At 35.0% G+C, this 25777-nt stretch overlaps 1 protein-coding gene across 1 annotated transcript in view; it reads left to right on the top strand.

Moving 5' to 3' along the window:
* The window catches only part of LOC149802467 (uncharacterized), a 512180-nt gene that overhangs the window by 389885 nt on the left and 96518 nt on the right, over positions 1 to 25777 (top strand). The window contains exons 95-97 of the mRNA XM_089951513.1: positions 3072 to 3389; positions 12506 to 12688; positions 17426 to 17548. Coding sequence (XP_089807639.1) covers positions 3072 to 3389; positions 12506 to 12688; positions 17426 to 17548 — 624 coding nt within the window. The remainder of the gene's footprint in view (positions 1 to 3071; positions 3390 to 12505; positions 12689 to 17425; positions 17549 to 25777) is intronic.

Genomic DNA, 25777 nt, shown 5'->3' with positions numbered 1-25777 from the left:
TTTGAGCATTGATTTGGTAGGCTAGGGTCAGAGGCATGCTTATATGTCACATCTTGTTCACTAGGCCAGTCTTTGAGCATTGATTTGGTACCAGTCACCAGTTCTTTATACAAAAATCTCTGCTCTCTTTTGTCAACTATTTTGTTCTTAGAATTTACTTATTGTTCATGTGTACTGGGACAGTTTTGTGTAGAGATGGTTCTATGCTCTTTCTAACTTCAGTACAGAGGCAGTTCATTAATGCAATAGTAGTTCTTAAAATTTAATATTATTGCCATAACAGTGTCATGTTTGGAAATGTTAGACAGCCTATACAAAATGTTAGAGGGCCTATACAAAATGTTGGAGGGCCTATAAAAAATGTTAGAGGACCTATACAAAAGGTTAGAGGGCCTATACAAAATGTTAGATAGCCTTTACAAAAGGTTAGAGAGCCTATACAAAATGTTAGATAGCCTATACACAATGTTGGAGGGCCTCTACAAAATGTTAGATAGCCTATACAAAATGTTAGAGGGCCTATACAGAATGTTAGAGGGCCTATACAAAATGTTAGAGGGCCTATACAAAATGTTGGAGGGCCTATAAAAAATGTTAGAGGGCCTATACAAAAGGTTAGAGGGCCTATACAAAATGTTAGATAGCCTTTACAAAAGGTTAGAGAGCCTATACAAAATGTTAGATAGCCTATACACAATGTTGGAGGGCCTCTACAAAATGTTAGATAGCCTATACAAAATGTTAGAGGGCCTATACAAAATGTTAGAGGGCCTATACAAAATGTTAGAGGGCCTATGCAAAATGTTAGATAGCCTATACAAAAGGTTAGAGGGCCTATACAAAATGTTAGATAGCCTATACAAAAGGTTAGAGGGCCTATACAAAATGTTAGAGGGCCTATACAAAATGTTAGAGGGCCTATACAAAAGGTTAGAGGGCCTATACAAAATGTTAGAGGGCCTATACAAAAGGTTAGAGGGCCTATACAAAATGTTAGATAGCCTATACAAAAGGTTAGAGGGCCTATACAAAATGTTAGAGGGAGGGCCTATACAAAATGTTAGATAGCCTATACAAAATGTTAGAGAGCCTATACAAATGTTGGAGGGCCTATACAAAAGGTTAGAGGGCCTATACAAAAGGTTAGAGGGCCTATACAAAATGTTAGATAGCCTATACAAAATGTTAGATAACCTATATTTTTAGAGGGCCTATACAAAATGTTGGAGGGCCTGCACAAAAGGTTAGAGGGCCTATACAAAATGTTAGAGAGCCTATACAAATGTTGGAGGGCCTATACAAAAGGTTAGAGGGCCTATACAAAAGGTTAGAGGGCCTATACAAAATGTTAGATAGCCTATATTTTTAGAGGGCCTATACAAAATGTTGGAGGGCCTGCACAAAAGGTTAGAGGGCCTATACAAAATGTTAGAGAGCCTATACAAAATGTTGCATAGCCTATACAAAAGGTTAGAGGGCCTATACAAAAGGAAAGAGGGCCTATACAAAATGTTAGATAGCCTATACAAAAGGTTAGAGGGCCTATACAAAATATTAGAGGGCCTATACAAAATGTTAGATGGCCTATACAGAAGGTTAGAGGGCCTATACAAAATGTTATAGAGCCTATACAAAATGTTAGATAGCCTATACAAAATGTTAGATAGCCTATACAAAAGGTTAGAGGGCCTATACAAAAGGTTAGAGGGCCTATACAAAAGGTTAGAGGGCCTATACAAAATGTTAGAGGGCCTATACAAAATGTTAGATAGGCTATACAAAATGTTAGATAGCCTATACAAAATGTTAGAGAGCCTATACAAAATGTTAGATAGGCTATACAAAATGTTAGATAGCCTATACAAAAGGTTAGAGGGCCTATACAAAAGGTTAGAGGGCCTATACAAGATGTTAGAGGGCCTATACAAAATATTAGATAGCCTATACAAAATGTTAGATAGGCTATACAAAATGTTAGATAGCCTATACAAAATGTTTGATAGCCTATACAAAAGGTTAGAGGGCCTATAAAAATGTTAGAGGGCCTATACAAAAGGTTAGAGGGCCTATACAAGATGTTAGAGGGCCTATACAAAATGTTAGATAGCCTATACAAAATGTTAGATAGGCTATACAAAATGTTAGATAGCCTATACAAAATGTTTGATAGCCTATACAAAAGGTTAGAGGGCCTATAAAAATGTTAGAGGGCCTATACAAAAGGTTAGAGGGCCTATACAAGATGTTAGAGGGCCTATACAAAATGTTAGATAGCCTATACAAAATGTTAGATAGGCTATACAAAATGTCAGATAGCCTATACAAAATGTTAGAGGGCCTATACAAAAGGTTAGAGGGCCTATAAAAATGTTAGAGGGCCTATACAAAAGGTTAGAGGGCCTATACAAAATGTTAGATAGCCTATACAAAAGGTTAGAGGGCCTATACAAAATGTTAGAGAGCCTATACAAAATGTTAGATAGCCTATACAAAATGTTAGAGGGCCTATACAAAAGGTTAGAGGGCCTATACAAAATGTTAGATAGCCTATACAAAAGGTTAGAGGGCCTATACAAAATGTTAGAGAGCCTATACAAAATGTTAGATAGCCTATACAAAATGTTAGAGAGCCTATACAAAATGTTAGATAGCCTATACAAAAGGTTAGAGAGCCTATACAAAATGTTAGAGAGCCTATACAAAATGTTAGATAGCCTATACAAAAGGTTAGATAGCCTATACAAAAGGTTAGAGGGCCTATAAAAATGTTAGAGGGCCTATACAAAATGTTAGAGAGCCTATACAAAATGTTAGAAGGCCTATACAAAATGTTAGAGGGCCTATACAAAAGGTTGCTTGATTACTTTGTGTTGAAGTATACAGTCAGTTGACTTCTTCATTTCTATTATTTATTTCCTTAAAAAAAAAAACAGTTATGCAGTGAACCAACATTTATAAAGGGAGCTTGATACATTTTATATCCCCCTATGCATAACAGACTTGTTATTACTGTCCTAATTAATATCAATCCAACATTTTTAATAACTATTTCATGTTTATTCATATTTTAGGTGCAGGTTATGGCATCAGACAACAATCAGCCAGTACCTAGAACTGCTGTAGCCACGGTATTTGTGACAGTGCTGCGGGATATCAATCCACCAAGATTCATCAATCTCCCCAACTCTATCAATCTGGCAGAAAAAACAGCAGTTGGAACTACTGTCTATACAGTCTCTGCTGTAGATAATGACCTGCAGGGATTCCTAGTGTATGACCTGACGGGAGAATTTCCTGTTGGCAGTTTCTTTGATCTCAACTCTACTACTGGCTCCCTTATTCTACGTAACAGTCTCATGTCAGACAGCTTGCAAAGAAGAGTGTACACTGTAAGTGGACATTTAATTCAGCATAATTTGATTCCCAATTAATTATAGAGCATGATTTTTAGATTAGTTAAACCATCCTTAATGTTCATTAATGTCCATTAAATAGAATCATTATTAAAAAATGTAATTAATTTCATTGAGACAGAATTTATATTAAAGAAAGAAACTTGCGACTTTTTGACTTGGAGGGTTTTCAGTCACTTCATGCTGGTGGAATAGTGTCCATTCTCTTTTCAGTCACTTCTTGCTAATGGCATAGTGTCTATTCTCTTTTCAGTCACTTCTTGCTTATGGAATTGTGTCCATTCTCTTTTCAGTCACTTCTTGCTAATGGCATAATGTCCATTCTCTTTTCAGTCACTTCTTGCTAATGGCATAATGTCCATTCTCTTTTCAGTCACTTCTTGCTAATGGCATAATGTCCATTCTCTTTTCAGTCACTTCTTGCTAATGGCATGATGTTCATTCTCTTTTCAGTCACTTCTTGCTAATGGCATAGTGTCCATTCTCTTTTCAGTCACTTCTTGCTAATGGCATAGTGTCTATTCTCTTTTCAGTCACTTCTTGCTAATGGCATAGTGTCCATTCTCTTTTCAGTCACTTCTTGCTAATGGCATAGTGTCTATTCTCTTTTCAGTCACTTCTTGCTTATGGAATAGTGTCCATTCTCTTTTCAGTCTCTTCTTGCTAATGGCATAGTGTCCATTCTCTGTTCAGTCACTTCTTGCTAATGGCATAGTGTCCATTCTCTTTTCAGTCCCTTCTTGCTTATGGAATAGTGTCCATTCTCTTTTCAGTCACTTCTTGCTAATGGCATAGTGTCTATTCTCTTTTCAGTCACTTCTTGCTTATGGAATAGTGTCCATTCTCTTTTCAGTCACTTCATGCTTATGGCATAGTGTCTATTCTCTTTTCAATCACTTCTTGCTAATGGCATAGTGTCTATTCTCTTTTCAGTCACTTCTTGCTAATGGCATAGTGTCCATTCTCTTTTCAGTCACTTCATGCTTATGGCATAGTGTCCATTCTCTTTTCAGTCACTTCTTGCTTATGGAATAGTGTCCATTCTCTTTTCAGTCACTTCTTGCTTATGGCATAGTGTCCATTCTCTTTTCAGTCACTTCTTGCTAATGGCATAATGTCCATTCTCTTTTCAGTCACTTCTTGTTTATGGCATAGTGTCCATTCTCTTTTCAGTCACTTCTTGCTAATGGCATAATGTCCATTCTCTTTTCAGTCACTTCTTGCTAATGGCATGATGTTCATTCTCTTTTCAGTCACTTCTTGCTAATGGCATAGTGTCCATTCTCTTTTCAGTCACTTCTTGCTAATGGCATAGTGTCTATTCTCTTTTCAGTCACTTCTTGCTAATGGCATAGTGTCCATTCTCTTTTCAGTCACTTCTTGCTAATGGCATAGTGTCTATTCTCTTTTCAGTCACTTCTTGCTTATGGAATAGTGTCCATTCTCTTTTCAGTCTCTTCTTGCTAATGGCATAGTGTCCATTCTCTGTTCAGTCACTTCTTGCTAATGGCATAGTGTCCATTCTCTTTTCAGTCCCTTCTTGCTTATGGAATAGTGTCCATTCTCTTTTCAGTCACTTCTTGCTAATGGCATAGTGTCTATTCTCTTTTCAGTCACTTCTTGCTTATGGAATAGTGTCCATTCTCTTTTCAGTCACTTCATGCTTATGGCATAGTGTCTATTCTCTTTTCAATCACTTCTTGCTAATGGCATAGTGTCTATTCTCTTTTCAGTCACTTCTTGCTAATGGCATAGTGTCCATTCTCTTTTCAGTCACTTCATGCTTATGGCATAGTGTCCATTCTCTTTTCAGTCACTTCTTGCTTATGGAATAGTGTCCATTCTCTTTTCAGTCACTTCTTGCTTATGGCATAGTGTCCATTCTCTTTTCAGTCACTTCTTGCTAATGGCATAATGTCCATTCTCTTTTCAGTCACTTCTTGTTTATGGCATAGTGTCCATTCTCTTTTCAGTCACTTCTTGCTAATGGCATAATGTCCATTCTCTTTTCAGTCACTTCATCCTTATGGCATAGTGTCCATTCTCTTTTCAGTCACTTCATGCCTATGGCATAGTGTCTATTCTCTTTTCAGTCACTTCTTGCTAATGACATAATGTCCATTCTCTTTTCAGTCACTTCTTGCTAATGGCATAATGTCCATTCTCTTTTCAGTCACTTCGTGCTAATGGCATAATGTCCATTCTCTTTTCAGTCACTTCTTGCTAATGGCATAGTGTCCATTCTCTTTTCAGTCACTTCATGCTAATGGCATAATGTCCATTCTCTTTTCAGTCACTTCTTGCTAATGGCATAATGTCCATTGTCTTTTCAGTCACTTCATACTTATGGAATAGTGTCCATTCTCTTCTCAGTCACTTCATGCTAATGGCATAATATCCATTCTCTTTTCAGTCACTTCTTGCTAATGGCATAATGTTCATTCCCTTTTTCAGTCACTTCTTGCTAATAGCATAGTGTCCATTCTCTTTTCAGTCACTTCTTGCTTATGGCATAGTGTCCATTCTCTTTTCAGACACTTCTTGCTAATGGCATAGTGTCCATTCTCTTTTCAGTCACTTCATGCTGGTGGAATAGTGTCCATTCTCTTTTCAGTCACTTCTTGCTAATGGCATAATGTCCATTCTCTTTTCAGTCACTTCCTGTTTATGGCATAGTGTCCATTCTCTTTTCAGTCACTTCTTGCTTATGGCATATTGTCCATTCTCTTTTCAGTCACTTCATGCTGGTGGAATAGTGTCCATTCTCTTTTCAGTCACTTCATGCTGGTGGAATAGTGTCCATTCTCTTTTCAGTCACTTCATGCTTATGGCATAGTGTCCATTCTCTTTTCAGTCACTTCATGCTTATGGCATAGTGTCCATTCTCTTTTCAGTCACTTCTTGCTAATGGCATAATGTCCATTCTCTTTTCAGTCACTTCATGCTTATGGCATGGTGTCCATTCTCTTTTCAGTCACTTCATGCTTATGGCATAGTGTCCATTCTCTTTTCAGTCACTTCTTGCTAATGGCATAATGTCCATTCTCTTTTCAGTCACTTCAAGCTAATGGCATAATGTCCATTCTCTTTTCAGTCACTTTGTGCTAATGGCATAATGTCCATTCTCTTTTCAGTCACTTCTTGCTAATGGCATGATGTTCATTCTCTTTTCAGTCACTTCTTGCTAATGGCATAGTGTCCATTCTCTTTTCAGTCACTTCTTGCTAATGGCATAGTGTCCATTCTCTTTTCAGTCACTTCTTGCTAATGGCATAGTGTCTGTTCTCTTTTCAGTCACTTCTTGCTTATGGAATAGTGTCCATTCTCTTTTCAGTCTCTTCTTGCTAATGGCATAGTGTCCATTCTCTTTTCAGTCACTTCTTGCTAATGGCATAGTGTCTATTCTCTTTTCAGTCCCTTCTTGCTTATGGAATAGTGTCCATTCTCTTTTCAGTCACTTCTTGCTAATGGCATAGTGTCTATTCTCTTTTCAGTCACTTCTTGCTTATGGAATAGTGTCCATTCTCTTTTCAGTCACTTCATGCTTATGGCATAGTGTCTATTCTCTTTTCAGTCACTTCTTGCTAATGGCATAGTGTCTATTCTCTTTTCAGTCACTTCTTGCTAATGGCATAATGTCCATTCTCTTTTCAGTCACTTCATGCTTATGGCTTAGTGTCTATACTCTTTTCAGTCACTTCTTGCTTATGGAATATGTCCATTCTCTTTTCAGTCACTTCTTGCTTATGGCATAGTGTCCATTCTCTTTTCAGTCACTTCTTGCTAATGGCATAATGTCCATTCTCTTTTCAGTCACTTCAAGCTAATGGCATAGTGTCCATTCTCTTTTCAGTCACTTCTTGCTTATGGCATAGTGTCCATTCTCTTTTCAGTCACTTCTTGCTAATGGCATAATGTCTATTCTCTTTTCAGTCACTTCATGCTTATGGCATAGTGTCCATTCTCTTTTCAGTCACTTCATGCTTATGGCATAGTGTCTATTCTCTTTTCAGTCACTTCTTGCTAATGACATAATGTCCATTCTCTTTTCAGTCACTTCTTGCTAATGGCTTAATGTCCATTCTCTTTTCAGTCACTTTGTGCTAATGGCATAATGTCCATTCTCTTTTCACTCACTTCTTGCTAATGGCATAGTGTCCATTCTCTTTTCAGTCACTTCTTGCTAATGGCATAATGTCCGTTCTCTTTTCAGTCACTTCCTGTTTATGGCATAGTGTCCATTCTCTTTTCAGTCACTTCTTGCTTATGGCATAGTGTCCATTCTCTTTTTAGTCACTTCATGCTGGTGGAATAGTGTCCATTCTCTTTTCAGTCACTTCGTGCTGGTGGAATAGTGTCCATTATCTTTTCAGTCTCTTCATGCTTATGGCATAGTGTCCATTCTCTTTTCAGTCACTTCTTGCTAATGGCATAATGTCCATTCTCTTTTCAATCACTTCTTGCTAATGGCATAATGTTCATTCTCTTTTCAGTCACTTCATGCTGGTGGAATAGTGTCCATTCTCTTTTCAGTCACTTCATGCTGGTGGAATAGTGTCCATTCTCTTTTCAGTCACTTCATGCTGGTGGAATAGTGTCCATTCTCTTTTCAGTCACTTCTTGCTTATGGCATAGTGTCCATTCTCTTTTCAGTCACTTCATGCTGGTGGAATAGTGTCCATTCTCTTTTCAGTCACTTCATGCTTATGGCATAGTGTCCATTCTCTTTTCAGTCACTTCTTGCTAATGGCATAATGTCCATTCTCTTTTCAGTCACTTCTTGCTAATGGCATAATGTTCATTCTCTTTTCAGTCACTTCATGCTGGTGGAATAGTGTCCATTCTCTTTTCAGTCACTTCATGCTGGTGGAATAGTGTCCATTCTCTTTTCAGTCACTTCATGCTGGTGGAATAGTGTCCATTCTCTTTTCAGTCACTTCATGCTTATGGAATAGTGTCCATTCTCTTTTCTCAGATATAGTTGATGGTATTACTAATAGTAACAAACTACATGGTATCAGTAATAGTAACAAACTATATGGTATTAGTAATAGTAACAAACTATATGGTATTAGTAATAGTAACAAACTATATGGTATCAGTAATAATAACAAACTATATGGTATCAGTAACAGTAACAATCTATATGGTATCAGTAATAGTAACAAACTATATGGTATCAGTAAAAGTAACAAACTGTATGGTATCAGTAACAGTAACAATCTATATGGTATCAGTAATAGTAACAAACTATATGGTATCAGTAAAAGTAACAAACTATATGGTATCAGTAATAATAACAAACTATATGGTATCAGTAATAGTAACAATCTATATGGTATCAGTAATAGTAACAAACTATATGGTATCAGTAATAGTAACAAACTATATGGTATCAGTAATAGTAACAATCTATATGGTATCAGTAATAGTAACAATCTATATGGTATCAGTAATAGTAACAATCTATATGGTATCAGTAATAGTAACAAACTATATGGTATCAGTAATAATAACAATCTATATGGTATCAGTAATAATAACAATCTATATGGCATTAGTAATAGTAACAAACTATATGGTATCAGTAATAGTAATAAACTATATGGTATCAGTAATAATAACAATCTATATGGTATCAGTAATAGTAACAAACTATATGGTATCAGTAATAGTAACAATCTATATGGTATCAGTAATAGTAACAATCTATATGGTATCAGTAATAGTAACAAACTATATGGTATCAGTAATAGTAACAATCTATATGGTATCAGTAATAGTAACAAACTATATGGTATCAGTAATAATAAGAATCTATATGGTATCAGTAATAGTAACAATCTATATGGTATCAGTAATAGTAACAAACTATATGGTGTCAGTAATAGTAACAAACTATATGGTATCAGTAATAATAAGAATCTATATGGTATCAGTAATAGTAACAAACTATATGGTATCAGTAATAGTAACAAACTATATGGTATTAGTAATAGTAACAAACTATATGGTATCAATAATAGTAACAATCTATATGGTATCAGTAATAGTAACAATCTATATGGTATCAGTAATAGTAACAAACTATATGGTATCAGTAATAATAACAATCTATATGGTATCAGTAATAATAACAATCTATATGGCATTAGTAATAGTAACAAACTATATGGTATCAGTAATAATAACAATCTATATGGTATCAGTAATAATAACAAACTATATTAGTAATAGTAACAAACTATATGGTATCAGTAATAGTAACAAACTATATGGTATTAGTAATAATAACAAACTATATTAGTAATAATAACAAACTATATGGTATTAGTAATAGTAACAAACTATATGGTATCAGTAATAGTAACAAACTATATGGTATTACAAAAAATAGTAAGAAATTATAGCTCCACTGGTCATTCATGTCAGTGTTTTTTATTCAAGGGAGCCAACTAAAATTGATTAGACCTGATGGTAGTTAGCTTCCCTAGATATTTTTTTTTTATTACTCTGATGGTATTACCTCAAACAATAGTATAAAGTGCTTTAAAAGAAAAAACAAAATAATTTTCTTAAAATAATGTTTCAAGTATTATGTTAAATTCTTATTATTAGTAGCATGTAAAGAAAAGAAAATTAATGAAAATAATGTTTATAGTAATATATTTACAATAGTAAAATCTACTGTGAATACCATTATTTATGAATTTCTGTTTTTTCATCTAATCCTGTGTAAATTAATGTCCTGGAAATCCTTTATTCAAGTCTCAGGCTGTCAGTTACATATTAAAGCACATTGCTGTTCTAATTAGGAGACTGCAATAAGTAAACCTAAATAGCCTTCACAAGATTAGAAATGTTAGTACAGGTATCCACCGACTTAAATAATAGCCTTCACAAGATTAGAAATGTTAGTACAGGTATCCACCGACTTAAATAATAGCCTTCACAAGATTAGAAATGTTAGTACAGGTATCCATAGCCTTCACAAGATTAGAAATGTTAGTACAGGTATCCACCAACTTAAATAATAGCCTTCATAAGATTAGAAATGTTAGTACAGGTATCCACCGACTTAAATAATAGCCTTCACAAGATTAGAAATGTTAGTACAGGTATCCACCGACTTAAATAATAGTCTTCACAAGATTCACAAGATTAGAAATGTTAGTACAGGTATCCACCGACTTAAATAATAGCCTTCACAAGATTATAAATGTTAGTACAGGTATCCACCGACTTAAATAATAGCCTTCACAAGATTATAAATGTTAGTACAGGTATCCACCGACTTAAATAATAGCCTTCACAAGATTAGAAATGTTAGTACAGGTATCCACTGACTTAAATAATAGCCTTCACAAGATTAGAAATGTTAGTACAGGTATCCACTGACTTAAATAATAGCCATCACAAGATTAGAAATGTTAGTACAGGTATCCACTGACTTAAATAATAGCCTTCACAAGATTAGAAATGTTAGTACAGGTATCCACTGACTTAAATAATAGCCTTCACAAGATTAGAAATGTTAGTACAGGTATCCACCAACTTAAATAATAGCCTTCACAAGATTAGAAATGTTAGTACAGGTATCCACCGACTTAAATAATAGCCTTCACAAGATTAGAAACGTTAGTACAGGTATCCACCGACTTAAATAATAGCCTTCACAAGATAGAAATGTTAGTACAGGTATCCACTGACTTAAATAATAGCCTTCACAAGATTAGAAATGTTAGTACAGGTATCCACTGACTTAAATAATAGCCTTCACAAGATTATAAATGTTAGTACAGGTATCCACCGACTTAAATAATAGCCTTCACAAGATTAGAAATGTTTGTACAGGTATCCACTGACTTAAATCAGTTTCCATCTTAACATGATTTTTATACGAATTTTTAGAGATGACTTAAAAAATAATGAAATTATTTGTATAAAACCAAAAAAATAGGATTTGTTAATGGTAAAGATAATGGTGTTAAAATTACCTGAATTGCATATTTTTCAATTATATCAAATTAAATCATTTTTATTAATACAAATTAAAGGCAGTGAAACCAACAATTTCAAGTTCTGTGATTTCAAGTTACTTGACTGCCCATGGGGAATGGAGCTATTGTGTAAGTCTGGGGTTAACTATACCACAATCCATTGCACGTTTTGACATGTCCAAAGTAGTGCAAGGCGGCTGTAAATACAACATGTTTTGCAGTTTTTATATAGATCACTGCGAAACTTGTTACATTTTATGGTCTTCATCCATGGATTGGTTTCCTTGCTGCTGAAAGAAAATCCAGTGAATGCAGCAATGGTTACTTTAAAACATGTTGCATCTTATGGTAATAATCAAAAAAGAGATGCACATTGACCACTCATAGTAAACTACACTATTTTGGAAACACATTGACCAGTCATAGTAAACTACACTATTTTGGAAACACATTGACCAGTCATAGTAAACTACACTATTTTGGAAACACATTGACCAGTCATAGTAAACTACACTATTTTGGAAACACATTGACCAGTCATAGTAAACTACACTATTTTGGAAACACATTGACCAGTCATAGTAAACTACATTATTTTGGAAACACATTGACCAGTCATAGTAAACTACACTATTTTGAAAACACATTGACCAGTCATAGTAAACTACATTATTTTGGAAACACATTGACCAGTCATAGTAAACTACACTATTTTGGAAACACATTGACCAGTCATAGTAAACTACACTATTTTGGAAACACATTGACCAGTCATAGTAAACTACACTATTTTGGAAACACATTGACCAGTCATAGTAAACTACACTATTTTGGAAACACACTGACTAGTCAAAGGAAATTAAACTATTTTGGAAGAGCTTTACTGCATGTTTTTGAATATCAACTCATCTCCATCATGGGGATAGGGGTGGGGTGCAGGAGAGGCAGGGGTATGTTGGTGTCAGCCAATTTCTCACCATTCATCTAGTTTTACTATACTAATTTGCAGCTGTCCTTTTTTTTTTAAATAAGAAAATTTTTCTTATGATAGATGATTGCATATATAGCTGAAAATTCTTGTTTATCTTCCAGGCTTCATTCATCGTGTATGATAGCAAGAATCCGGGCCAGGTGACCCGTGCTAACTTGGACATTCAAGTCCTGAGGAATCCATTTGGTCCAGTTTTTGACCAGGGAGAATTCATAAAGACTGTGGCTGACAGCTTCCCAATAGGAAATACTGTTGTGCAACTTAGAGCAACAGATGGAGATGGGGTAAAGGAATTTAATGAATTTAAAGCTACACATGGAGATGGGGTGAAGCAATTTAAAGCAACAGATAGAGATGGGGTGAAGTAATTTAAAGCAACACAGAGATAGGGTGAAGTAATTTAAAGCAACACATAGAGATTGGGTGAAGCAATTTAAAGCAACACAGAGATGGGGTGAAGTAATTTAAAGCAACACATAGAGATGAGGTGAAGCAATTTAAAGCAACACAGAGATGGGATGAAGTAATTTAAAGCAACACAGAGATGGGGTGAAATAATTTAAAGCAACACATAGAGATGGGGTGAAGTAATTTAAAGCAACACAGAGATGGGGTGAAGCAATTTAAAGCAACATAGAGATGGGGTGAAGTAATTTAAAGCAACACATAGAGATGGGGTGAAGCAATTTCAAGCAACATGTAGAGATGGGGTGAAGTAATTAAAAGCAACACATAAAAATGGGATGAAGTAATTTAAAGCAACAGATAGAGATGGGGTGAAGTAATTTAAAGCAACACATAGAGATGGGGTTAAGTAATTAAAAGCAATGCATAGAGATGGGATCAAGTAATTAAAAGCAACAGATAGAGATGGGGTGAAGTAATTTAAAGCATTACAGAGATGGGGTGAAGTAATTTAAAGCAGCACAGAGATGGGGTGAAGTAATTTAAAGCAACACAGAGATGGGGTGAAGCAATTTAAAGCAACACAGAGATGGGGTGAAATAATTTAAAGCAACACATAGAGATGGGGTGAAGCAATTTAAAGCAACACAGAGATGGGGTGAAGCAATTTCAAGCAACAAATAGAGATGGGGTGAAGTAATTTAAAGCAACACATAGAGATGGGATGAAGTAATTTAAAGCAACACAAAGAGATGGGGTTAAGTAATTAAAAGCAACACATAGAGATGGGGTGAAGTAATTAAAAGCATCACATAGAGATGGGGTGAAGTAATTTAAGGCAACACACAGAGATAGTGTTAAGTAATTAAAAGCAACACATAAAGATGGGATGAAGTAATTTAAAGCAACACATAGAGATGGGCTGAAGTAATTTAAAGCAATACATAAAGATGGGGTTAAGTAATTAAAAGCAACACATAGAGATGGGGTGAAGCAATTTCAAGCAACACACAGAGATGGTGTGAAGCAATTTCAAGAAACACACAGAGATGGCATTAAGGAAATTAAATGAATTTTTGAAGTAACAGGCAGCTAATTTAATTGCGCACAAATGTCTGAACTTAGGCTAATGCAGTTTGACATGAATATTCAAAAGCATTTTTGGATTATCATTTGAGATTACAGCAGTTTTCACTTTTTTCACAACTTTGAAGTTTTGAATGTGAACTTTGTGTATAGAATTAAGCAGAAATAATTGAGATATTCATCTGAAATTTTGTTGGCATGCTATTATTTATATTTACATGTCTTAAAACCTGTGCTTGCTTATAGGCCAGGTCAGTCTGTAAGACATAGACCCAGATGTGCCATCACATAGTACTCCATCAAATTGGAATCAGTGTTCTACCAATTAGTAATAATAGGCCACATAGACCCAGATGTGCCATCACATAGTACTCCATCAAATTGGAGTCATTGTTCTACCAATTAGTAATAATAAGCTGCATTGACCCAGATTTGCCATCACATAGTATGCCATCAAATTGGAGTCAGTGTTCTACCAATTAGTAATAATGCATAGACCCAGATCTGTTGCACATCATATAATTGCATATAGTATGTATGGTAATTTGGTTTCTAATATACTACGACAGCTTCTGCCACTTTTACGCATATATGAACTTTGGAACGTTTACTTTTTCTTTTAAACAGTTTTATAAACTTTGGGAGTTAGACCTTTTCTGTGAAACTGTAAACTTTGGGACTGGCTTTTTCTATAAAACCATTTTATGAACTTTGGGACTGACTTTTTCTATGAAGTCATTTTGGTGCACTTTAGGACTTTTTTGAAACTTTTATTCAGTTTGTTAACATTTTCATCTGCAGTCATACTTGGTTTGTAAATGGAAATCTGTTTTGTTGGCAGGAGGGGGTAAAATAAACCTGGCAAAAAGAGTGGGCACCCTTAAGCTGTATGTACTTTCCTCAGGCCTGGCCCTAAGGCAAGGTGAATGAGGCAACCCACTTGGGCCCAGCACTTCAGGCAATGCATTTTCTTTGCTTGGGGCCCCGTGCTCATCACTTGCTGCCTTGGGCCCCACACATCCTAGGGCCGGGCCTGACTTTCCTGACTCCTAATTTTGGATGTAGTTTCCTTAAATTTGCTCCTTTACTTTGTTCACTTTGACAAAATAGCACAAAAGGATTGACTGTTGTGGAAAAGATCTTTGAAAGCTGACTTTGAAAGCTGACCTTTTGTTATGAATTTTATCCAAGAGCTGACATCAGTAATATGAACATGATCTAGCCTTTCCTCTGTCTAATAATAACCGAATTGTATTTTACAAACCAGTCAACTGCACGCACACACACACACACACACACACACATGCATATATTTCATGTGTTAACTTTCATACCCAATAAATCATGTGTTATGATCTTTGAACATATACTGTATCAATCCAGTGTAAAGACTGTCTGGCAAAGGCATCCATATCATGTGTACAGAAAGAGTGTAAAGAAAATTCATTCCAGAGATCATGAAATGACAGTCTTTACACTGTATTGATATGGATGTCTTTGCCAGACAGTCTTTACACTGGATTGATATGGATGTCTTTGTCAGACAGTCTTTACACTGGATTGATATGGATGTCTTTGTCAGACAGTCTTTACACTGGATTGATATGGATGTCTTTGTCAGACAGTCTTTACACTGGATTGATATGGATGTCTTTGTCAGACAGTCTTTACACTGGATTGATATGGATGTCTTTGTCAGACAGTCTTTACACTGGATTGATATGGATGTCTTTGTCAGACAGTCTTTACACTGGATTGATATGGATGTCTTTGTCAGACAGTCTTTACACTGGATTGATATGGATGTCTTTGTTAGACAGTCTTTACACTGGATTGATATGGATGTCTTTGTCACACAGTCTTTACACTGGATTGATATGGATGTCTTTGTTAGACAGTCTTTACACTGGATTGATATAGATGTCTTTGCCAGACAGTCTTTACACTGGATTGATATAGATGTCTTTGTCAGACAGTATTTACACTGGATTGATATGGATGTCTTTGTTAGACAGTCTTTACACTGGATTGATATGGATGTCTTTGTCACACAGTCTTTACACTGGATTGATATGGATGTCTTTGTTAGACAGTCTTTACACTGGATTGATATGGATGTCTTTGTTAGACAGTCTTTACACTGGGTTGATATAGATGTCTTTGCCAGACAGTCTTTACACTGGATTGATATAGATGTCTTTGGCAGACAGTCTTTACACTGGATTGATATGGATGTCTTTGTTAGACAGTCTTTACACTGGATTGATATGGATGTCTTTGTCACACAGTCTTTACACTGGATTGATATGGATGTCTTTGTTAGACAGTCTTTACACTGGATTGATATGGATGTCTTTGTCAGACAGTCTTTACACTGGATTGATATGAATGTCTTTGTTAGACAGTCTTTACACTGGATTGATATGGATGTCTTTGTCACACAGTCTTTACACTGGATTGATATGGATGTCTTTGCCAGACAGTCTTTACACTGGATTGATATGGATGTCTTTGCCAGACAGTCTTTACACTGGATTGATATACAGTAGATGTCTTTGTCAGACAGTCTTTACACTGGATTGATATGGATGTCTTTGTCAGACAGTCTTTACACACAATAAGATGTCTTTGTCAGATAGTCTTTATGGTGGATTGATATGTATGTCTTTCTGAGACAGTCTTTACACTGGATTGATATTGATGTCTTTACAGTGGATTGATATTGAGGTCTTTGTCAGATAGTGTTTACACTGGATTGATATTGATGTCTTTGCCAGACAATCTTTACACAGAATTAATATTGATGTCTTTGGCAGATGGTCTTTACAGTGATTTGATATGGATGTCTTTGCCAGATAGTCTTTACACGGGATTGATATTGAGGTCTTTGTCAGACAGTCTTTACACACGATTGATATTTATTCTCTGTCAGATTAAAAAGTATTGTAGAAAGGGTGCAAAGTGACACAAATTTTATACTGACCTAAAACAATGGTCACAAAAGTGACCAGTGGAAAAAGTGAAGTATTAGTCTGACCTTAAATACAGTGTATGCTTCCAGTTTGTGCCTTATTTGCATCATGATTATTGTTGTGGTAAACCAAAACATCAGAGTTATGGCCCTTGTTGCCATTTCATCCTGAAACATGGTCTATTCATTAAAGCTCTATTGGCATCCATGCCATCTGTACCTATTTCTAGTTAAAAAGAGAATTTATTTAGGCATCCATGCCATCTGTACCTATTTCTAGTTAAAAAGAGAATTTATTTAGGCATCCACGCCATCTGTACCTATTTCTAGTTAAAAAGAGAATTTATTTAGGCATCCACACCATCTGTACCTATTTCTAGTTAAAAAGAGAATTTATTTAGGCATCCACGCCATCTGTACCTATTTCTAGTCAAAAAGAGAATTTATTTAGGCATCCATGCCATCTGTACCGCATCCATGTCATCTGTACTTATTTCTAGTTAAAAAGTAAAAAGAGAATTTATTTAGGCATTTTTCAACATATTGAAATATATTGCAGGATGCAGTTTTCTACAGTAACCAAGGTGTTGGGGAGTCCCTCGATTTCTTCTATGTGAATCCAGATTCAGGAACATTAACTTTGAGGAAGTCTCTCACTGAAACAACAACTAATCTCTTCAGGGTAAGTTATACTTATTTTCCCTTTGAAGAAAAGATTTCCAATTGAAAGTTCAGTATCTCATTATTTCAAAAACAGAAATTTTATATCAAACATTTGGCAATAATGCCTTGTATTGCACCTTGCTACAGAAAGTTGTAGACACCAAACATTAGTGAGGCATATCAATAGTGTGGCATCAGCAAACACCACACTATTAGTGAGGCATATAATTAGTGTGGCAACAGCAAACACCACACCATTAGTGAGGCATATAAATAAAGTGTCAATAACAAACATGAGAACATTAGTCAAGCATATAAGTAGTGTCATCAACAAACACCACAACAGTAGTGATGCATATAAATAGAAAATGTCATCAGCAAACACCACAACAGTATTGATGCATATAAATAGAAATTGTCATCAGCAAATGCCAAAACATTAGTGAGGCAAATAAAAAGAATATCATCAGCAAACACCAAATCGTTAGTGAAGCAAATAAATAGAATGTCAATAACAAACATGAAAACATTAGTCAAGCATATAAATAGAATGTCATCAACAAACACCACAACATTAATGAGGCATGTAAATAGAATGTCATCAGCAAACACGAAAACATCAATGATGCATATAAATAGAAAATGTCATTAGCAAACACCAAAACATTAGTGAGGCATGTAAATAGAAAATTATTAGCAAATATTAGCATGCCTAATTTTAAGCCATTGCATGTACCAGGGAATTCATCAGTGAAGTGTGACAAGGCCACAAGTCTGCACTGGCATTTTAGGGATGTATGGCATTATCTGTCATTCGTAAACCTTATCCATAAGAGACATTTTAACGCCTTTGTTCCTATGGTAACTGGTGTACATTTACAGTCAAGGTAATTTTTTTACTCTTTTATGTTTATTATGCATGGCACTTTGTTCAATATTGTAAGACATTTATTTTGAGGCACAAAACCATTATGCAGGTTAAAAGTCTGCACTCATCATTATGATTTAATGCATGGAATATAACTAAGTCTGAGCTCCACATTATGGTTTAATGCATGGAATATAACCAAATCTGAGCTCCACATTATGGTTTAATGCATGGAATATAACTAAGTCTTCACTCCACATTATGGTTTAATGCATGGAATATAACTAAGTCTTCATTCCACATTATGGTTTAATGCATGGAATATAACTAAGTCTTCACTCCACATTATGGTTTAATGCATGGAATATAACCAAATCTGAGCTCCACATTATGGTTTAATGCATTGAATATAACTAAGTCTGCACTCCACATTATGGTTTGATGCATGGAATATAACTGAGTCTGAGCTCCACATTATGGTTTAATGCATGGAATATAACTAAGTCTGAGCTCCACATTATGGTTTAATGCATAGAATATAACTAAGTCTGCACTCCACATTATGGTTTAATGCATGGAATATAACTAAGTCTTCACTCCACATTATGGTTTAATGCATGGAATATAACTAAGTCTGAGCTCCACATTATGGTTTAATGCATGGAATATAACTAAGTCTGAGCTCGACATTATGGTTTAATGCATGGAATATAACTAAGTCTGAGCTCCACATTATGGTTTGATGCATGGAATATAACTAAGTCTGAGCTCCACATTGTGGTTTAATGCATGGAATATAACTAAGTCTTCACTCCACATTATGGTTTAATGCATGGAATATAACTAAGTCTTCACTCCACATTATGGTTTAATGCATGGAATATAACTAAGTCTGAGCTCCACATTATGGTTTAATGCATGGAATATAACTAAGTCTGAGCTCCACATTATGGTTTAATGCATGGAATATAACTAAGTCTGAGCTCGACATTATGGTTTAATGCATGGAATATAACTAAGTCTTCACTCCACATTATGGTTTGATGCATGGAATATAACTAAGTCTGAGCTCCACATTGTGGTTTAATGCATGGAATATAACTAAGTCTTCACTCCACATTATGGTTTAATGCATGGAATATAACTAAGTCTTCACTCCACATTATGGTTTGATGCATGGAATATAACTAAGTCTGAGCTCCACATTGTGGTTTAATGCATGGAATATAACTAAGTCTTCACTCCACATTATGGTTTAATGCATAGAATATAACTAAGTCTGAGCTCCACATTATGGTTTAATGCATAGAATATAACTAAGTCTGCACTCCACATTATGGTTTAATGCATGGAATATAACTAAGTCTTCACTCCACATTATGGTTTAATGCATGGAATATAACTAAGTCTGAGCTCGACATTATGGTTTAATGCATGGAATATAACTAAGTCTGAGCTTGACATTATGGTTTAATGCATGGAATATAACTAAGTCTGAGCTCCACATTATGGTTTGATGCATGGAATATAACTAAGTCTGAGCTCCACATTGTGGTTTAATGCATGGAATATAACTAAGTCTTCACTCCACATTATGGTTTAATGCATGGAATATAACCAAATCTGAGCTCCACATTATGGTTTAATGCATGGAATATAACTAAGTCTGAGCTCCACATTATGGTTTAATGCATGGAATATAACTAATTCTTCACTCCACATTATGGTTTAATTCATGGAATATAACTAAGTCTGAGCTCCACATTATGGCTTAATGCATGGAATATAACTAAGTCTTCACTCCACATTATGGTTTAATGCATGGAATATAACTAAGTCTTCACTCCACATTATGGTTTGATGCATAGAATAACTAAGTCTTCACTCCACATTATGGTTTAATGCATGGAATATAACTAAGTCTTCACTCCACATTATGGTTTAATGCATGGAATATAACTAAGTCTGACCTCCACATTATGGTTTAATGCATGGAATATAACTAAGTCTGAGCTCCACATTATGGTTTAATGCATGGAATATAACTAAGTCTTCACTCCACATTATGGTTTGATGCATGGAATATAACTAAGTCTGAGCTCCACATTGTGGTTTAATGCATGGAATATAACTAAGTCTTCACTCCACATTATGGTTTAATGCATGGAATATAACTAAGTCTTCACTCCACATTATGGTTTGATGCATGGAATATAACTAAGTCTGAGCTCCACATTGTGGTTTAATGCATGGAATATAACTAAGTCTGAGCTCCACATTATGGTTTAATGCATGGAATATAACTAAGTCTGCACTCCACATTATGGTTTAATGCATGGAATATAACTAAGTCTTCACTCCACATTATGGTTTAATGCATGGAATATAACTAAGTCTGAGCTTGACATTATGGTTTAATGCATGGAATATAACTAAGTCTGAGCTCCACATTATGGTTTGATGCATGGAATATAACTAAGTCTTCACTCCACATTATGGTTTAATGCATGGAATATAACCAAATCTGAGCTCCACATTATGGTTTAATGCATGGAATATAACTAAGTCTGAGCTCCACATTATGGTTTAATGCATGGAATATAACTAATTCTTCACTCCACATTATGGTTTAATTCATGGAATATAACTAAGTCTGAGCTCCACATTATGGTTTAATGCATGGAATATAACTAAGACTTCACTCCACATTATGGTTTAATGCATGGAATATAACTAAGTCTGAGCTCGACATTATGGTTTAATGCATGGAATATAACTAAGTCTGAGCTTGACATTATGGTTTAATGCATGGAATATAACTAAGTCTTCACTCCACATTATGGTTTGATGCATGGAATATAACTAAGTCTGAGCTCCACATTGTGGTTTAATGCATGGAATATAACTAAGTCTTCACTCCACATTATGGTTTAATGCATGGAATATAACTAAGTCTTCACTCCACATTATGGTTTGATGCATGGAATATAACTAAGTCTGAGCTCCACATTGTGGTTTAATGCATGGAATATAACTAAGTCTTCACTCCACATTATGGTTTAATGCATAGAATATAACTAAGTCTGAGCTCCACATTATGGTTTAATGCATAGAATATAACTAAGTCTGCACTCCACATTATGGTTTAATGCATGGAATATAACTAAGTCTTCACTCCACATTATGGTTTAATGCATGGAATATAACTAAGTCTGAGCTCGACATTATGGTTTAATGCATGGAATATAACTAAGTCTGAGCTTGACATTATGGTTTAATGCATGGAATATAACTAAGTCTGAGCTCCACATTATGGTTTGATGCATGGAATATAACTAAGTCTGAGCTCCACATTGTGGTTTAATGCATGGAATATAACTAAGTCTTCACTCCACATTATGGTTTAATGCATGGAATATAACCAAATCTGAGCTCCACATTATGGTTTAATGCATGGAATATAACTAAGTCTGAGCTCCACATTATGGTTTAATGCATGGAATATAACTAATTCTTCACTCCACATTATGGTTTAATTCATGGAATATAACTAAGTCTGAGCTCCACATTATGGCTTAATGCATGGAATATAACTAAGTCTTCACTCCACATTATGGTTTAATGCATGGAATATAACTAAGTCTTCACTCCACATTATGGTTTGATGCATAGAATAACTAAGTCTTCACTCCACATTATGGTTTAATGCATGGAATATAACTAAGTCTTCACTCCACATTATGGTTTAATGCATGGAATATAACTAAGTCTGACCTCCACATTATGGTTTAATGCATGGAATATAACTAAGTCTGAGCTCCACATTATGGTTTAATGCATGGAATATAACTAAGTCTTCACTCCACATTATGGTTTGATGCATGGAATATAACTAAGTCTGAGCTCCACATTGTGGTTTAATGCATGGAATATAACTAAGTCTTCACTCCACATTATGGTTTAATGCATGGAATATAACTAAGTCTTCACTCCACATTATGGTTTGATGCATGGAATATAACTAAGTCTGAGCTCCACATTGTGGTTTAATGCATGGAATATAACTAAGTCTGAGCTCCACATTATGGTTTAATGCATGGAATATAACTAAGTCTGCACTCCACATTATGGTTTAATGCATGGAATATAACTAAGTCTTCACTCCACATTATGGTTTAATGCATGGAATATAACTAAGTCTGAGCTTGACATTATGGTTTAATGCATGGAATATAACTAAGTCTGAGCTCCACATTATGGTTTGATGCATGGAATATAACTAAGTCTTCACTCCACATTATGGTTTAATGCATGGAATATAACCAAATCTGAGCTCCACATTATGGTTTAATGCATGGAATATAACTAAGTCTGAGCTCCACATTATGGTTTAATGCATGGAATATAACTAATTCTTCACTCCACATTATGGTTTAATTCATGGAATATAACTAAGTCTGAGCTCCACATTATGGTTTAATGCATGGAATATAACTAAGACTTCACTCCACATTATGGTTTAATGCATGGAATATAACTAAGTCTTCACTCCACATTATGGTTTGATGCATAGAATATAACTAAGTCTTCACTCCACATTATGGTTTAATGCATGGAATGTAACTAAGTCTGCACTCCACATTATGGTTTAATGCATGGAATATAACTAAGTCTTCACTCCACATTATGGTTTAATGCATGGAATATAACTAAGTCTGCACTCCACATTATGGTTTAATGCATGGAATATAACTAAGTCTTCACTCCACATTATGGTTTAATGCATGGAATATAACTAAGTCTTCACTCCACATTATGGTTTAATGCATGGAATATAACTAAGTCTGAGCTCGACATTATGGTTTAATGCATGGAATATAACTAAGTCTTCACTCCTCATTATGGTTTGATGCATGGAATATAACTAAGTCTGAGCTCCACATTGTGGTTTAATGCATGGAATATAACTAAGTCTTCACTCCACATTATGGTTTAATGCATGGAATAGAACTAAGTCTTCACTCCACATTATGGTTTGATGCATGGAATATAACTAAGTCTGAGCTCCACATTGTGGTTTAATGCATGGAATATAACTAAGTCTTCACTCCACATTATGGTTTAATGCATGGAATATAACTAAGTCTGAGCTCCACATTATGGTTTAATGCATAGAATATAACTAAGTCTGCACTCCACATTATGGTTTAATGCATGGAATATAACTAAGTCTTCACTCCACATTATGGTTTAATGCATGGAATATAACTAAGTCTGAGCTTGACATTATGGTTTAATGCATGGAATATAACTAAGTCTGAGCTCCACATTATGGTTTGATGCATGGAATATAACTAAGTCTGAGCTCCACATTGTGGTTTAATGCATGGAATATAACTAAGTCTTCACTCCACATTATGGTTTAATGCATGGAATATAACCAAATCTGAGCTCCACATTATGGTTTAATGCATGGAATATAACTAAGTCTGAGCTCCACATTATGGTTTAATGCATGGAATATAACTAATTCTTCACTCCACAATATGGTTTAATGCATGGAATATAACTAAGTCTGAGCTCCACATTATGGTTTAATGCATGGAATATAACTAAGTCTTCACTCCACATTATGGTTTAATGCATGGAATATAACTAAGTCTTCACTGCACATTATGGTTTGATGCATAGAATATAACTAAGTCTTCACTCCACATTATGGTTTAATGCATGGAATATAACTAAGTCTGCACTCCACATTATGGTTTAATGCATGGAATATAACTAAGTCTTCACTCCACATTATGGTTTAATGCATGGAATATAACTAAGTCTGAGCTCCACATTATGGTTTAATGCATGGAATATAACTAAGTCTTCACTCCACATTATGGTTTAATGCATGGAATATAACTAAATCTGCACTCCACATTATGGTTTAATTCATGGAATATAACTAACTCTGAGCTCCACATTATGGTTTGATGCATAGAATATAACTAAGTCTTCACTCCACATTATGGTTTGATGCATGGAATATAACTAAGTCTGAGCTCCACATTGTGGTTTAATGCATGGAATATAACTAAGTCTGAGCTCCACATTATGGTTTAATGCATGGAATATAACTAACTCTGAGCTCCACATTATGGTTTAATGCATGGAATATAACTAAGTCTTCACTCCACATTATGGTTTAATGCATGGAATATAACTAAGTCTTCACTCCACATTGTGGTTTAATGCATGGAATATAACTAAGTCTTCACTCCACATTGTGGTTTAATGCATGGAATATAACTAAGTCTTCACTCCACATTGTGGTTTAATGCATGGAATATAACTAAGTCTTCACTCCACATTATGGTTTAATGCATGGAATATAACTAAATCTGCACTCCACATTATGGTTTAATTCATGGAATATAACTAACTCTGAGCTCCACATTATGGTTTGATGCATAGAATATAACTAAGTCTTCACTCCACATTATGGTTTGATGCATGGAATATAACTAAGTCTGAGCTCCACATTGTGGTTTAATGCATGGAATATAACTAAGTCTGAGCTCCACATTATGGTTTAATGCATGGAATATAACTAACTCTGAGCTCCACATTATGGTTTAATGCATGGAATATAACTAAGTCTTCACTCCACATTATGGTTTAATGCATGGAATATAACTAAGTCTTCACTCCACATTGTGGTTTAATGCATGGAATATAACTAAGTCTTCACTCCACATTGTGGTTTAATGCATGGAATAGAACTAAGTCTTCACTCCACATTATGGTTTAATGCATGGAATATAACTAAGTCTTCACTCTACATTATGGTTTGATGCATGGAATGTAACTAAGTCTTCACTCCACATTATGGTTTGATGCATGGAACATAACTAAGTCTGAGCTCCACATTATGGTTTGATGCATGGAATATAACTAAGTCTGCACTCCACATTATGGTTTGATGCATGGAATATAACTAAGTCTTCACTCCACATTATGGTTTAATGCATGGAACATAACTAAGTCTGAGCTCCACATTATGGTTTAATGCATGGAATGTAACTAAGTCTTCACTCCACATTATGGTTTAATGCATGGAATATAACTAAGTCTTCACTCCACATTATGGTTTGATGCATAGAATATAACTAAGTCTTCACTCCATATTATGGTTTAATGCATGGAATATAACTAAGTCTTCACTCCACATTATGGTTTAATGCATGGAATGTAACTAAGTCTGAGCTCCATGTTATGGTTTAATGCATGGAATATAACTAAGTCTGAGCTCCACATTATGGTTTAATGCATGGAATACAACTAACTCTGAGCTCCACATTATGGTTTAATGCATGGAATATAACTAAG

Source organism: Sinohyriopsis cumingii, chromosome 3 (genome assembly GCF_028554795.1).
Source record: "Sinohyriopsis cumingii isolate HCF-2022 chromosome 3, ASM2855479v2, whole genome shotgun sequence".
Lineage (NCBI taxonomy): Eukaryota > Metazoa > Mollusca > Bivalvia > Unionida > Unionidae > Sinohyriopsis > Sinohyriopsis cumingii.
This window is presented reverse-complemented; position numbering and strand designations above follow the sequence as displayed.